The sequence below is a fragment of the Haematobia irritans genome, chromosome 5 (genome assembly GCF_050003625.1).
Source record: "Haematobia irritans isolate KBUSLIRL chromosome 5, ASM5000362v1, whole genome shotgun sequence".
NCBI classification, from domain to species: Eukaryota; Metazoa; Arthropoda; class Insecta; order Diptera; family Muscidae; genus Haematobia; species Haematobia irritans.
The window spans coordinates 94,161,791-94,178,246 of record NC_134401.1 but is presented as its reverse complement, the minus strand read 5'-3'; the positions used below and the strand labels follow the sequence as shown (position 1 = coordinate 94,178,246).

Here is a 16,456-nt window from a genome sequence, read left to right as displayed (position 1 = left end):
AACCTGCACGTTGTTGGCGGAGTACCACTCCATGGCCTTTTTACCGTAATGGCAAAATGCCAAATCCGGCCAAAACAGTACGGAACAACCGTGTTTCTTCAGGGAAGGCAGCAGACGTTTATTCAAACACTCTTTCACGTAAATTTCTTGGTTGACAGTCCCGGAAGCTATGAAAATGCTGCTTTTCAAGCCACAGGTACAGATGGCTTGCCAAACCAGATATTTCTTTGCGAACTTTGACAGTTTTATATGCTTGAAAATATCTGCTACCTTTCCCCTTCCTTTTGCCGTATAAAACTCCTGTCCCGGAAGCTGCTTGTAATCGGCTTTGACGTAGGTTTCGTCGTCCATTACCACGCAGTCAAACTTCGTCAGCATCGTCGTGTACAGCCTCCGGGATCGCGCTTTGGCCGTCGTATTTTGTTTATCATCGCGATTGGGAGTCACTACCTTCTTGTAAGTCGATAGTCCGGCTCGTTTTTTGGCTCGATGCACGGTTGTAGACGATACACCCAGCTTATTTGCGGCATCTCGGAGAGAGAGAGAGGTTAGGGTTTCGCTTGAAACTACCGGCAACTCTCTTTGTCGTCTCAGCGGCTTCCGGTTTTCGATTTCCCCCCGATCCAGACTTCCTGGCTGTCGACAAACGTTCCCCAAACACTTTAATTACATTTGTAACGGTTGATTTGGCAACTTTTAGCGATTTTGCCAGCTTTGCGTGCGAGTAGCTCGGATTTTCGCGATGCGCGAGCAAAATTTTGATACGCTGCTCTTCTTGCTTGGACGGCATTTTGACAACTGAAGAGTGAATTCCAAAATCAAAATAGGAGCAACATTCTACACACACACACCTTCAAAATGTTCAGGGTTTTTAAATGCAAAATTAAAAGAAATACGTCAAGTTTATATTGACCAAATTTTGACCGTATCACCCTTTATATTAAAACCACGTTCCAAGTTTCAACTGAATTAGATGAATTTGGGTCTTCCAAGAGGCTTCGGAGGTCGGTTTATATGGGGGCTATATACAATTATGGACCGATGTGGACCAATTTTTGCATTGTTGTTAGAGACCATATACTAACACCAGGTACCAAAATTCAGCCGTATCGGATGAAATTTGCTTCTCTTAGAGGATTCGCAAGCCAAATTTGGGGGTCCGTTTATATGGGGACTATACGTAAAAGTGAACCGATATGGCCCATTTGCAATACCATCCGACTGAATGACAAATTTAATATACACCCATCCTATGGGTGAGGGTATAAAAAGTGCCGAAAAAAAATCTTACAAAATTGGGAAATTTTTCAAAATGGGCTATATCGGTCAAGGTTTTGATACAGTTGCCATATAATCCGACCTCCTGATTTGGGGTGTTGGCCTTATAGCAACCGTAGTTTTTTCCAATTTGTCTGAAATTGGAAATCTAGAGGTATTTTAGGACCATAAAAAGGTTTGCCGCAAACGGTGAGTATCGGTCTATGTTTTGATATAGCCCCCATATAGACCGATTTCCCGATTTTATTTCTTGGGCTACTGGAATCCATAGTTTATATCCAATTTTCCTGAAATCGAGAGATATTTTAGGACCATAAAGAAGTCCATGTTTTGATATAGCCCCCATATAGATCGATCCCCCGATTTTACTTCTTGGGCTTCTCGAATCCATAGTTTTTATCCAATTTGCCTGAAATTGGAAATCTAGAGATATTTCGGGACCATAAAGAGGTGTGCCAAAAATGGTGTGTATCGGTCCATTTTTTGATATAGCCCCCCATATAGACCAATCTCCCGATTTTACTTCTTGGGCTTCTAGAATCCATAGTTTTTATCCAATTTGCCTGAAATCTAGAGATATTTCGGGACCATAAAGAGGTGTGCCGAAAATGGTCAGTAATGGTCATTGTTTTGATATAACCCCCATATAGACCGATCTCCCGATTTTAGAATATGTAGTTTTTATCCAATTTGCCTGAAATTGGAAATCTAGAGGTATTTTAAGACCACAAATACGTGTGCCGAAAATGGCGTGTATTCGTCCATGTTTTGGTATATCTCCCATATAGACTGATCTCCTGATTTTACTTTTGGGCTTCTACAATCCCTAGTTTTTTCCAGTTTGCCTGAATTTAGAATTCTAGAGGTATTTTAGAACCACAAGTACGTGTGCCGAAAATGGCGTGTATCGGTCCATGTCGATTTTGAGATTTTACTACTTGGCTTGCATAAATCGTTTATATATTTCTATAGCCGCCATATATAGATGTGCGGAATATATTGTGTATCGGTACAGTTTTTGATATAGACCCCTTATAAACCGACCCTCCGATTTGGGGTCTAGATTCTAGAACTACAATTAGATGTGCTGAATGTTGTGTGTATCCGTCCATGTTTTTGGCATAGCTCCCATAAGGCCGATCTCCCGATTTAACTCCTTGGGTTTCTAGAAACCGTAGTTTTTATCCGATTTGTCTGAAATTGTAAATATACCGGTATTGTACACTCATAGGAAAAATCATGCACGGCGTGCTCATTTCAAAACGATTCGTTCATGAAAGTGAATCAACACACATGTGGTGTCAAACTGTGAACGGGCGGTGTCAAGCTGACAACGATAAAATGACACCATGCGTTGTCAAAACAACAACCAGCGTTCTTGATCTGAAAACGTTATGGTTACGACTTTATAAACAAAATAAAAAAAATCCGCTAGCGTGACTTTAACCTGTGTTTTCAGCACCATACGCATTAACAGTCGTCTTAGCATATTGCACCACCGAGGGAGTTGCCATAATAACGTCTAACGATTTTAAGACTTTTCATGGCCAAAGAAAAACGAATGCCGTTCATGAAATCGTGAACTCCCGCGGACGAAATTGTGAACATTCCATTTTGATTTTTTGTGAACGTTTCCGTTTCATTTTATCACCGTCCGTTCACGACTATGGAACGTAATTTTTTCTTTTAGTGTAGACCCACATAAACGTGTATCGGACTTAGTTTTTATCGGTCCATTTGTTATGGCCTCCATATAGACCGATTTCACATCTTGAGGGTATAGAAGGCGCATTGATCATGTAAATTGCTTGAAAATGAATATAAAATTTCTAGAGTTTACTTTTTGCAATCATTTAAATAATAGGGGTAAAAATCTACAGATTTAAGATTTTAAATCAAGGCGTTATTTTATAATTTCTTGCACACTTACGCGAGATGTTTATGATTCCTCTAAAACTCAAACAAAAATTGCTCTTATAAATCCAGAATCTGATCTAGTCTTCATAGGTAAAACCTTTAAATTTATCTTCGGGAAGCGTACTGGTTGAACTGATCTGCTTGGGAGAATATCTGTTACCAAACCCTCCTGAAGTTTTCAAAGGACCCTATATTTGATTCATGGTGGTGGGCATTTAAGATTCGGCCCAGCCGAACTTACTGCTGTATATACTTGTTAAACCTTAAAACGAAGAGCGCAGGCGCTTGCCGCCGTCGCGCCGGTCCTGTAACAATGTGGGTCGCGGCTTCGCTCAGCAACATGAAAAAAGAAAAAATATTTGATATTTCCAGATTTTGGCATTTATTAAAATTGTAATGGATACCAAATAGTATGGCCTACGAATTTGTTTTCGAATATATTGGTAATAATATTTAAATCATTTTAAATCATTTTTTTTTTAGAATTACACTTCTTTGAAATTGAACTTGAATTTTTTTTTCGGGAAATTTAGCATTATAGTTGAGGAATATTTTATTGGGTTTTTTTAATAAATATTAGAGAAGTTTTCATAATGTTTTTTTTTTTTGGGGGAATTTTTCATCTTTTTTGGGCTATTATCCATTTGGGACTTTTTTCAAGACAGACAGAAACGTATTTATTGGCAATACGTGGACGAAATACCAATTACATTTTATGGTCATATGTGATAAGTTAGTTTAACCGATTGATTCGACTGTACTTTTGACTCTAATATATGATCAGTCACGCCTGTGACAACATCATAGGCGTGACTGAAATTTACCGGGGGTTGCTTTTTATTGGTGGAATTGGGAAACCCTAATGTTGCAATCTGCCAAATGACAGCTTTATCGTAAAGCTTGACATTATTGAGGCTAGAAGTACTCAGAACTTTTGAGGACCGTGAACATTGATGCTGTGCCCACAAAATAGTTCCGAATTTCTTAACCCTTTCACTAACAAAATAAATCTAATGATAAAAACATTTATTTTTCTTCTGTTTTTACTTGTAATAAAAGCATGTAGAACAAATATTGTCATTTTGAAAAATTACCTCAAGAACTATATGAGCTTGTTCTGAAAACTTGATTCTTGAATTGTGACCAAATGGCCTTGCGAAAATTAGCGCTATTTGGCCTATAATATATTTCAAAGTGTGAGAAAAAATACAAAAAACAACCTGTAAAAGTGGTCCGACGTAGACCAATTTTTGCATGGTTGTCAGAGATCATATACCAACATCATGCACCAAATTTCAGGCGGATCGGATGAAATTTGCTTCTCTTTGAGGCCCCGCAAACCAAATCTGGGGATAGGTTTATATGGGGGCTACCGTGGTGCAATGGTTAGCATGCCCGCCTTGCATACACAAGGTCGTGGGTTCGATTCCTGCTACGACCGAACACCAAAAAGTTTTTCAGCGGTGGATTATCCCACCTCAGTAATGCTGGTGACATTTCTGAGGGTTTCAAAGCTTCTCTAAGTGGTTTCACCGGCATGTGGAACGCCGTTCGGACTCGGCTATAAAAAGGAGGTCCCTTGTCATTGAGCTTAACATGGAATCGGGCAGCACTCAGTGATAAGAGAGAAGTTCACCACTGTGGTAACACAATGGACTGAATAGTCTAAGTGAGCCTGATACATCGGGCTGCCACATAACCTAACCTAACCTAACCTATGGGTGCTATATATAATTATGGACCGATGTGGACCAATTTTTGCATGGTTGTTAGAGACCATATACCAACACTATGTACCAAATTTCAGCAGCATCGGATGAAATTTGCTTCTCTTTGGGGCATTGGCGGAGCTAGAAATTTTCTCTGGGGGGGCATAGCCCCCCTTCCGTCAAAATTTTGTCGAAATTTCCGAAGCGATAAATTACCCCTATTGATAAAACTATACATCCTCAATTTTATTGCGGTGTTAAAGGCAATATGCAGCAAAATCAATCAAAAACAAAAAAAACTCAATCGCAAAAATTAGTTGTATTAATTAATTTTTTAATTGGCTTTGATGATTGATACTATCATTTTTTTTTTGATTGAATACATTTCAATTAAAAACAAGTAAGTAAAGTCTAAAGTCGGGCGGAGCCGACTATATTATACCCTTCACCACTATGTAGACAAACATTTGTGTTACCATCTCAACTACTTAAAATTTGCTGGGAGCTATATAAAGGTTTGCATTTCCAGATACAAATACTTTTAATGGAAACAATTTTTTGTACTTCTACAAAAACTCTAGAATTAAAATTTAAATCGGCTAACGCCCTGGGATGATACACAATGTTAGTAAAAAATATGGGAAATATGAAGCGAGAGAAATTTTAATGCAATTGTACAGAAGAGATTTATGATTTTTCAGGCGATACATATGTATTCGAGATATAGGACAATTAGAGTAATATTTACAATTTTTGCTACTCAGCAGTGGCGATTTTACAAGGATATTGGTTAGATCTCGCCAAGATATGTGTAGGGCGACTTGGAGCCTTATTTAAAACTCATCCGTTCTGTGGAAATTTCGGCATTGCAGTGTGTAGGATATGGCTAAGATATGGGGAAATCATCACAGAATTTTGTGTAAACTGTGAGAATTTTGGCCATATTTGTATTCTCTGTGGAAACTATCCAGTCAATTGGAGGAAAATCCCATTGAAAATGGGTCTAAAATATGAAACAGTCGACCATATTTCCCCAACTCTGGTGTACGTATATATGGGAGCTATATACAATCTGAACCGATTTTGACTAAATTTGACATGTATAGTTAGAATAATAATTCTGCTATCTATGCGAAATTTCACGTAAATGGGAGTATAACTTTGGCCCCCCTGGTCACATGAGTGCAAATCGGACGGGAGATATATATGGGAGCCATATCTAAATCTGAATCGATTTCAACCAAATTTGGCACAATTACCTATACTACTAAACGTACTCCTTGTGCGAAATTTGAAGCAAATCACGGCAAAACGCTGGATTTTGAGGCCATATAAGTTCAAATCGGACGAAAGATATATATGGGAGCTATGTCTAAATCTGAACCGATTTTAACAAAATTTGACACACTTAACGATACTATTAAACGTACCCCTTGTGCAAAATTTGAAGCAAATCACGGCAAATCTCTGGCTTTTGTGGCCATATAAGTTCAAATCGGACGAAAGATATATATGGGATCTATATCTAAATTTGAATCGATTTCAATCAAGTGTACCAAGCATTGGTAGAATGCCAATTCTACCCTCTGTGCAAAATTTCATGAAGATCGGTAGTAAACTTTGGGCTCTGTGGTCATATGAGTCTAAATCGGACGAAAGATATATATGGTAGCTATATCTAAATCTGAACCGATTTGGCTGATATTTTGCAAGATTTGCGAGATTCATTAAATATTTGGATGTACGGTATTTCAAGAAAATCGGTTGATAAACACGCTAACTATGACCACATCGTAGATAATTATATATGGCAGCTATATCTAAATCTGAACCGATTTTTTCCAAAAACAATAGCAATTGTCTCTGTCTCAAGAAACGGCACTATGCCAAATTTGAGGACGATTGGACTTAAATTGCGAGCTGTACTTTGTGCACAAAATTACATATACAGACAGACGGACGGACAGACAGACAGACAGACAGACGGACATCGCTAAATCGACTCAGATTTTAATTCTTACCCGATCGGTATACTAAAAGATGGGTCTATGACCACTATTTCTTGGCGTTATATACAAATGCACAAACTTATTATACCCTGTACCACAGTAGTGGTGAAGGGCATAATTAATTAGATCAATTAATTTCATGGTTGAAGACAAAAAATATTTTATTGTGTGTGGGAGCCGGTTCCACGACACCGCTATAAATAATGAAATAGCAACTTACCATTATTTAATATAACAAAAAATAAAAGCATTGCTTTAAGTATGTGTTTGAAAAATATTGTTTGTAATTTATTTTTAATTCAAGACAACAAACATATGATTTTTAAATTTTATTTAAAATGTGTGTTTTAAAACAGGACTAGAAATCATAAAGCAAAACATAAATTTAACATATTCATCGTGTATAAAAAATACTAAGAATAAAAAATTAAATAAAAGCCAAAAAAATAAATTGAATATTATAAAACGTCTATCTTCGATCAGTTTTTAAAAATTCTCTGAGAACAGAATACAACGAAGCAACTGTCGAGAGCAGCGGTGCCAACTCTGTGGATTTTTCGTGATTTTGACGATTTTAGATGGTAAATTGGGCATGTGATGATTTATGATTTTAATCAACGTAGTTATAAATTGACTATTTTTGAAAATGTGCGTCTCAAGTTTCCTTTTAGTGTTTTTATTTCGTGTTTTTAGTTGTAATGTAAATATCAATACTAAAAAATATGCTTAACATACTCTCTCTGCCACAATCTTAATTGGATTAAACACATCGCAAAGCTTGAATTAAAATATAAAACAACTGTAGCTTTGATTATTCTGGGGGGGGGCAAGAACTATTCTGGGGGGCTACGCCCCCCCCCCAGCACCCTCCAGCACCCCCCTAGCTACGCCAATGCTTTGGGGCTCCGCAAGCCAAATCTGAGGGTCCGTTTATATGGGGGCTATACGTAAAAGTGGACCGATATGGCCCATTTGCAATACCATCCGACCTACATCAATAACAACTACTTGTGCCAACTTTCAAGTCGATAGCTTGTTTCGTTCGGAAGTTAGCGTGATTTCAACAGACGCACGGACGGACATTCTTAGATCGACTCAGAATTTCACCACGACCCAGAATATATATACTTTATGGGGTCTTAGGCAATATTTCGATGTGTTACAAACGGAATGACAAAGTTAATATACCCCCATCCGATGGTGGAGGGTATAAAAATTTCTATAGAAATAAAATTTTGACAACATTTTCTATAGAAATAAAGTTTTTACAGAACTTTCTATAGAAATAAAATTTTGGCACATTTTTCTTTAGAATAAAATTTTGACCAAATTTTCTATAGTAATAAAATTTTGAAAAAACTTTCTATAGACATAAAATGTTGACAAAATTTTCTATAGAAACAAAATTTGACAAAATTATCTATAGTAATAAAATTTTGATAAAATTTTCTATAGTAATACAATTTTGACAACATTTTCTACAGTAATAAAATTTTGACAAAATTTTTTATAGAAATAAAATTTTGATAAAATCTTCTATAGAAATAAAATTTTGACAAAATTTTCTATAATAATAAAATTTTGACAATATTTTCTATAGAAATAAAATTTTGACAAAATTTTCAATAGAAATAAAATTTTGCAAAAATTTTCTATAGAAATAAAATTTTGACAAAATTTTCTATAGAAATAAAATTTTGACAGAATTTTCTGTAGAAATAAAATTTTGACAGAATTTTCTATAGAAATAAAATGCTGACCAAATGTCCTCTAGATATAAAAATTTGACAAATTTTCTTTTAGAAATAAAATCTTGACAAAATTTTCTATAGAATTAAAATTTTGATAAAATTTTCTATTGAAATAAAATTTTGACAAAATATTCTATAGTATTTAAATTTTGACAAAATTTTCTATAGTAATAAAATTTTGACAAAATTTTCTATTGCAATAAAATTTTGACATAATTTTCTATAGAAATAAAATTTTGACAAAATTTTCTATAGAAATAAAATTTTGACAAAATTTTCTATAGAAATAAAATTTTGACAAATTTTTCTATAGAAATAAAATTTTGACAAAATTTTCTATAGGAATAAAATGTTGAAAAATATTCTATAGAAATAAAATTTTGACAAAATATTCTATAGAAATAAAATTTTGACAAATTTTTCTAAAGAAATAAAATTTTGACAAAATTTTCTATAGAAATAAAATTTTGACAAAATTTTCTATAGAAATAAAATTTTGACAAAATTTTCTATAGAAATAAAATTTTGACAGAATTTTCGATAGAAATAATTCTATAGAAATAAAATTTTGACAAAATGTCCTCTAGAAATAAAAATTTGACAAATTTTCCTTTAGAAATAAAATGTTGACAAAATTTTCTATAGAAACAAAATTTTGACAAAATATTCTATAGTATTTAAATTTTGACAAAATTTTCTAAAGAAATAAAATTTTGACAAAATTTTCTAAAGAAATAAAATTTTGACAAAATTTTCTATAGTAATAAATGGTTGACAAAATTTTCTATAGTAATAAATTTTTGAAAAACATTTCTATAGTAATAAAATTTTGACAAAATTTTCTATAGTAATAAACTTTTGACAAAATTGTGTAGAGAAATAAAATTTAGACAAAATTTTCTATAGAAATAAAATTTTGACAGAATTTTCTCTAGGAATAAAATGTTGACAAAATGTCCTCTATAAATAAAAATTTGACAAATTTTCCTTTAGAAATAAAATTGTGACAATTTAAATACTATAGAACATCTATAGTATTTAAATTTTGACAAAATTTTCTATAGTAATAAAATTTTGACAAAATTTTCTATAGTAATAAAATTTTGACAAAATTTTCTATAGAATTAAAATTTTGACAAAATTTTCTATTGAAATAAAATTTTTACAGAATTTTCTATAGAAATAAAACTTTGGCACATTTTTTCTATAGAAATAAAATTTTGACAAAATTATCTATAGTAATAAAATTTTGATAAAATTTTCGATAGTAATACAATTTTGACAAAATTTTCTATGGTAATAAAATTTTGACAAATTTTTCTATAATAATAAAATTTTCTATAGTAATAAAATTTTGACAAAATTTTCTAGAAAAATAAAAGTTCGACAAAAGTTTCTATAGAAATTAAATTTCGACAGAATTTTCTATAGAAATCAAATGTTGACAAAATGTCCTCTAGATATAAAAATTTGACAAATTTTCCTTTAGAAATAAAATTTTTACAAAATTTTCTATAGCAATAAATTTAAAATATTTTAAAATATGTAATTTTTGTTTTAGACCATACTATCAAAGTCTTCCTTTTTTCTCAAGGGATATTTAATGAAATCAACTGTCGCTATTAGGAGTGATCATAATAATATACTTCTAAAATAAAATAATAAACACTTCTTTTAGAATTTTCTTTGGTAGATTATTTTTGGCACCTGTGGCAACCATGTTGATAATTCAGAGGCTTTTTACACTTACCTAAATCAGTTAATATCTGATCATTAAAAAAGTCCATGTCTATAAGTTCCGAAAGTTAACACCCTTTTTGTTCTTTCATACATCCTTGTGAGTTTTGGTTTAAGTTTCAGTCAAAATAAGTAGTTTAAAGAAAATCTGGAAAAATAGTTAAAGTAAAAGAAAACATGTTAAAACAAATGCAAAACAAGGTTAAAATAAGGAAAGGAAAATTCTGATTATCTTCTAACATGCTAAGCAATCTCAACAACAATTGTTTTGAATTATAGTAGTAGTTGTTGTTATTTCGTGATTATTTTTGTTTGTTTTTTATTAACGACTTGCTTATAAATGTTAATCGGTGAATAATTATTCCTATCAGCTAAAATGATTAATTGAGAGAGATTCCTAATAGGAATTTTGTTATGGCTGTAAGCGATACACAATGGGTTGTTTATATTAATGCATTAGGCGATTCCACACCACGATTGCCAAAGTTGGTAAAATTCTACCAAAAATGATAGATTTTGTAATGTTTGGTAGATTGGTAAAACTCATGATGTTTTGGTAGATTTGGCAAAATATTCCTCTCCAACTAAGAGATACTTTACAAATTTTCCACAGTAATAAAATTTTACAACATTTTCTTTAGAAATAAAATTTTGACAAAATTTTCTATAGAAATAAAATTTTGCCAAAATTTTTCTATAGAAATAAAATTTTGAGAAAGTTTTTCTATAGAAATAAAATTTTGACAAAATTTTCTATAGAAATAAAATTTTAACAAAATTTTCCTTAGAACTCACGCTAACTTCGTTAGGACAGACGGACGAACATGCTTAGATCGACTCAGAATTTCACCATGACCCAGAATATATACTTTATGGGACCTTAGAGCAATATTTCGATGTGTTACAAAAGGAATGACAAAGTTAATATACCCCCTATCCTATGGTGGAGGGTATAAAAAAGAAGTTGAGAAGAAAACAAACTGGTGTACACCAAAAAAAAAGTTTACTATTGTTTACGACAAATGAACTAACCCATAGTAAGAATGACCATGATTTGGCGCCAAAGATTTTTTTCATCTAGATAAGTTCATGATTTTCTTATAAATAAGTTTATGTATTGCATCGTATTTTAGTTCATTCTTACTACGCTGTGGGAAGAATGTACTTACACTCATTCAAAATATTCCTGCTATCCGGAAAAATGAACAAGTTTTTGGGAATCCTATATTTAGAAATTGGTTTCAAATAAACTGTTTATCAGTATAATTTTCAAAGAAGTAAATAAATTGAGGAATTAAAGGTACAACAAGCCTGTATACAACTAAGAAATTTTTCGTACAATATAAGACAATTTTACATAACTACCAGTATTTTATTTCAAAAAATTATTATTATATTACATAAAACTATGGCTTATGATATACAATAAAAGAAATGTTTTTATTCGTACGTTGTATGCTGTTACTTTTCGGTAGTTAGTAATTGTTTCTTCAAAAGAGTAATATTCTATGTTAGTAGAATGAAACTAATTAATATCAATTTCCATTTTTTATCCATATGAAAGATATATGCCATAAGTTGCTATTTTCATTTCATTTTTGTCCAATTTCACCGATTTCGCTAGTTTTTGTGGTGTGGATTTGCGTCATAAGCCTCTGAAGTTAAAAAGGTATATAAAATATAAAAATATTATCAAATTCTATGGTATTTTGATCTTTAACTTACAAGAGAATTTTCTTAGTTAGCATTAAACAGTAAGAAGATTCCAAAACATACCATTAGATTTGCTGTCGTCCTGCAAATGAAAATTATTTTTAATAAATAGAAATTTTGGCTTTATTACAAATGGACGAAAAACTTACCACATTGAAAAAAATCATCCAATTACTACACTGAAAAAACAGTGAACCCACCAGGAAGAAAACTTTCGGTTAATTTCAGAAAATTTTGAATATTTGTAGAAAATTTTAACTAAACGGTATTACAAACGTTGGCATCACGCCGATGTCATAAAAATAAGTAAATATTTTTCAACAAATTCAAGAAAATTTATTAGACATAACTAAGTTTTTTCACTTGTTAAAGAAAATTTTGTAATTTGAAGGAAATACTTGGAGTTCAAAATTGCAAGAATGTCTTTAGTGACATACGAAGTTCATGATGGACGACTTTTTGGTAAAATTTACCAATTTAAAGAAATTCTGAACTATTTTGTGGAAGACACGAATTTAGTTAATCTGTATGCTTCATTTGAGTATATTTTTTCCTCGGTTTTAGTTAATTTAACTAACGTAAATAAAAAATTATTAGAGTAAAGGAAACTTTTTCCAAACATAATAAGTCTATGAACTAAAATAAAGTTAAATTGGCTTTAGTGAAATAGAGAGTTCATTTTTTTTTGAGTGTACATTAGTGGAATCATATCCATGCACAAATGGGACATTTTTGAAATCCTTCTCAGAATATAAATGAAATAAAAATATTATAAAATTAGATATAATTTCCACTTGTCAATATAGCATTTAGTATTTATGGTGGATATTAAGTTCGAGTTTAGTGGCTAAAATCCCAATTTTTCATGATTAGTTTTCTTTAGAAATACATGGGAACAAAATTGAACCGTTTTTGTGTTCATTTAAAATTTATATCAATTTTTTAGTAATTTGAGGTCGCTGAATCCAAATTTACACTTATTTTTTTAAGACATCGACTTTTTGAGATATACGGTTATGTTCAAAATTAAGGCACTTCCGCTATATATTTTGGAATAACTTGAAAACGATTCATCATATTAAATTAAAAAAACAGCGTTCTACATAAGCTTAAAAACGATTTTCTGTTCTTAATCGTGTAATCCATTTAAAGAATATAAACTTAATAAAAAACTTGTTTCGAGCTATTCTCCATCAAGTTATATTTAAATTTGCATCGAAGGGGTATAATTTTATACTTTTCTTACTGATTTATTTCTGATTTTAGCACCTAAACTCGAACTTAGTACACACCTTAAGGACTCGCTATAACATAAAAATATAGACTCAAAAAATTGTATTGTGATCCAGATGTAGAGTAAATATAGATCATTTTATTACCACTCATTATGAATATTTTTATGTAAACCAATTTAAAACCGCACTGATTTTAAATTATTAATAGAAATATACAGTTTCTTAATATGTGATTTATTTTAGAGTTATTTATTTTTTTATCAATATAAAGTGTTTTTGTTTTCTCTTACATCACACCATTCACTTATCAGTTTCTAAAATGTTACGAAATAAATGTATTTTTATTAATAAACACAAATACCGCACGCAAGCCCACCACGTGTGCGCTTCATGCGCACCAATAAAACTCAAAGACACAAATAGTCATAAAGGACACATATGTAAAGAAAAACAACTCCACACACACACATGATCCCTTTCTGATCTCGCTATTGCAACAAAACAACTATCACCACAAAAGATACCAACAACACACATTCCATAACATCATCGCAATAACAAACACAAACAAAAAAAAAGATGATGCAATAATTTCATAATTTCTTCTCACTTCAATTTCCAGTATCACGTTTATTGATTAGTTGGTATTCTATATATAGGATAAGGTAAAATATATTCAAAATTTACGAGGAATCCATAAAAAATTATATACACCCGTCAAGGATTAAATTAACTACTTTTTATTCTACTTTATCTAAAATTTTCAATGTGAGGAAATATACTCCAACTTATAGTAAAAACCGAAATAAGCTGTAGGAAGCCGCCATACGAATCGGTACTGTGGTTAAGTTAATTTTTACTACAAAAATTTTTTTCCATACAAAAATTTTTTTTAGTAAATTGTCCACATTTCGTAGTAAGATTTTTATATTGCCTATGTCTTTTTATAATACAATCAACGCTGCATTAACTATTGTATTGGAAATTTATTTAAGGAAAAATCCGTCCCATTTCGTAGTTTGTGAACTAAAAAACATTTACTGAAGTTTTATAAGTTTTCCTTTAGCTAAGTTAATTTTCGCAGTGGTTACGAAAAATGAACTATATTACAGTAAATTTTTTGAACTATGTGGAAGTTAAACTGGTCCTAAAATTAACAAGACACCTTTTTTTCTGTGTACCCTGGCATAATAAAGGGATAGTCACAAACAGGAACATAAACTGTAAGCCGGTGACAGGAACAATTGAAGCGATCAGAATAGAGGAATCTGTGAGAAATAAGATTTTGAGAAAATTTTCTATATAAATAAAGTTTTGAGAAAATAAATAAAATTTTAAGAAAATTTTCTATAGAAATAAAATTTTGACAAATTTTGAAAAATTTTTGTGAATTTTTTTTTCTGTGTAATTAATTTAATTTAATTATCACGAAAATAGCATACACTGAAAAAAATATTTACGTGATATTAAAGATTTCGCAACCTTAATTTTAGGATGCGAAATTTACAAAATATTAAGGACAAATTTCTTTAAAATAATGAAATTTTAATTAAAATAAAGTTTAAAATATTTGCTTCAATTTTTTTTTTATTAAATTTAGGACACAAATTTTGTAAATTTTCGTCCCTAAGTTCTTTAAAGTAAAGAAACAGATTTTTGATTTAAAGAAATTGTCCTTAAATTAACTGAAGTATTGAAAATTTAGATTTAAGATAAAAACGCTTCAAACATAGGCTAAGACTTATTTTGAGGATTTAGCGTCTTTGGTTTAAAGTTTTTTTTTTTTGGAATTAAGAAAACGTTTTTTACTTAGAAGTATCCGTTATAATTTAGATTTTTAAACTGATATTTGTTTGTACGTGAGTACCTTTATTAATAAACCGCGAAAAGAGAATGAAAATTTGATAAATGAGATATGTTTCCTAATTTTAATTTTATTGGTCCTAGATATAAAGCCAGATAGGTCACCAAAAAATTTCTTTATTTTAAAGAAGCTGCATCTTTGGCTCAGAATTAATACCAAAATCCTTAAAGGAAGGTCAAAATCTTTGGATCCAAGTAAACTTTTTGTTGAGTGTAAGTATGACTCGGTATTGGGCTAATTAATGCCGCTACACATCGATTGAGCACCCAACACGTTCAACGATACAGAGCATAGGGTTATCGCGCTAATCTCTAACGGAATTTTAAACGATCTGTCGGACGGACATCAAACTAAACGGAAAACGGAAGTTTGGTCAAAATCGGTACAGAAGTTTTGGAGTTACGATGCAAAAACGATAAATGTTGCGCCATTTGCCGGACGAACTTCAAACTGCACAGAAATACTCCTTACACGTAGAGAAGCAATATGAACACCTCAAACATGTTTCAAGAGCAAAATGTTATTTTTGGATGGTGCACTCAAAAAAAAAAGTTTACTTGGATCCAAAGATTTTGACCTTCCCTTAAGGATTTTGGTATTGATTCTGAGCCAAAGATGAGGCTTCTTTAAAATAAAAAAAATTTTAGCGACTTATCTGGTTGATTTATTTTGTTTCTTATTCGATCTTTTTCTGTTTTAATAAAAATGCTTTATTTTGTCAAGCTTGAGATCTATTTTGTTTTTATTCTTTTCAATTCATCCGTCCTAATATTTCACAGTTTTCTTTGAATTGCTTCATCAGAGGTGTATGATCTATAAATATTTGTTATAATATTAATTAATCAATTAAGTTTAAATTAATTAATTATTTATAAACATTTGTTATAATATTAATTAATTAAGTTTAAATTAAATCTAGGACCAATAAAATTAAAACTAGGATACAGATCTCATTTATCAAATTTTCACTCTCTTCGCGGTTTACTAATAAAGGTACAAACAAATACCAGTTTAAAAATCCAAATTATTACAGATACTTCAAAGTAAAAAATGTTTTCTTAATTCCAAAAAAAAAAAATTAAACTAAAGACGCTAAATCCTCAAAATAAGTCTTAGCCTACATTTGAAGCGTTTTTATCTTAAATCTATAGTTTCAATTTTTCAGTTAATTTAAGGACAATTTATTTAAATCAAAAATGTGTTTTTTTACTTTAAGGAAAATTAGCCTTAGTTTAAAGACATG

General features: G+C 31.1%; 1 protein-coding gene across 5 annotated transcripts in view; it reads right to left on the bottom strand.

Annotated features, from left to right (window-relative positions):
- The window catches only part of LOC142241118 (uncharacterized), a 142,841-nt gene that overhangs the window by 72,045 nt on the left and 54,340 nt on the right, over nt 1-16,456 (bottom strand). For all 5 annotated transcript variants that reach the window (XM_075312854.1, XM_075312855.1, XM_075312853.1 and 2 more), the window contains exon 3: nt 10,415-10,549. In XM_075312854.1, coding sequence (XP_075168969.1) covers nt 10,415-10,451 — 37 coding nt within the window. In that variant the 5' untranslated portion in view covers nt 10,452-10,549. The remainder of the gene's footprint in view (nt 1-10,414; nt 10,550-16,456) is intronic.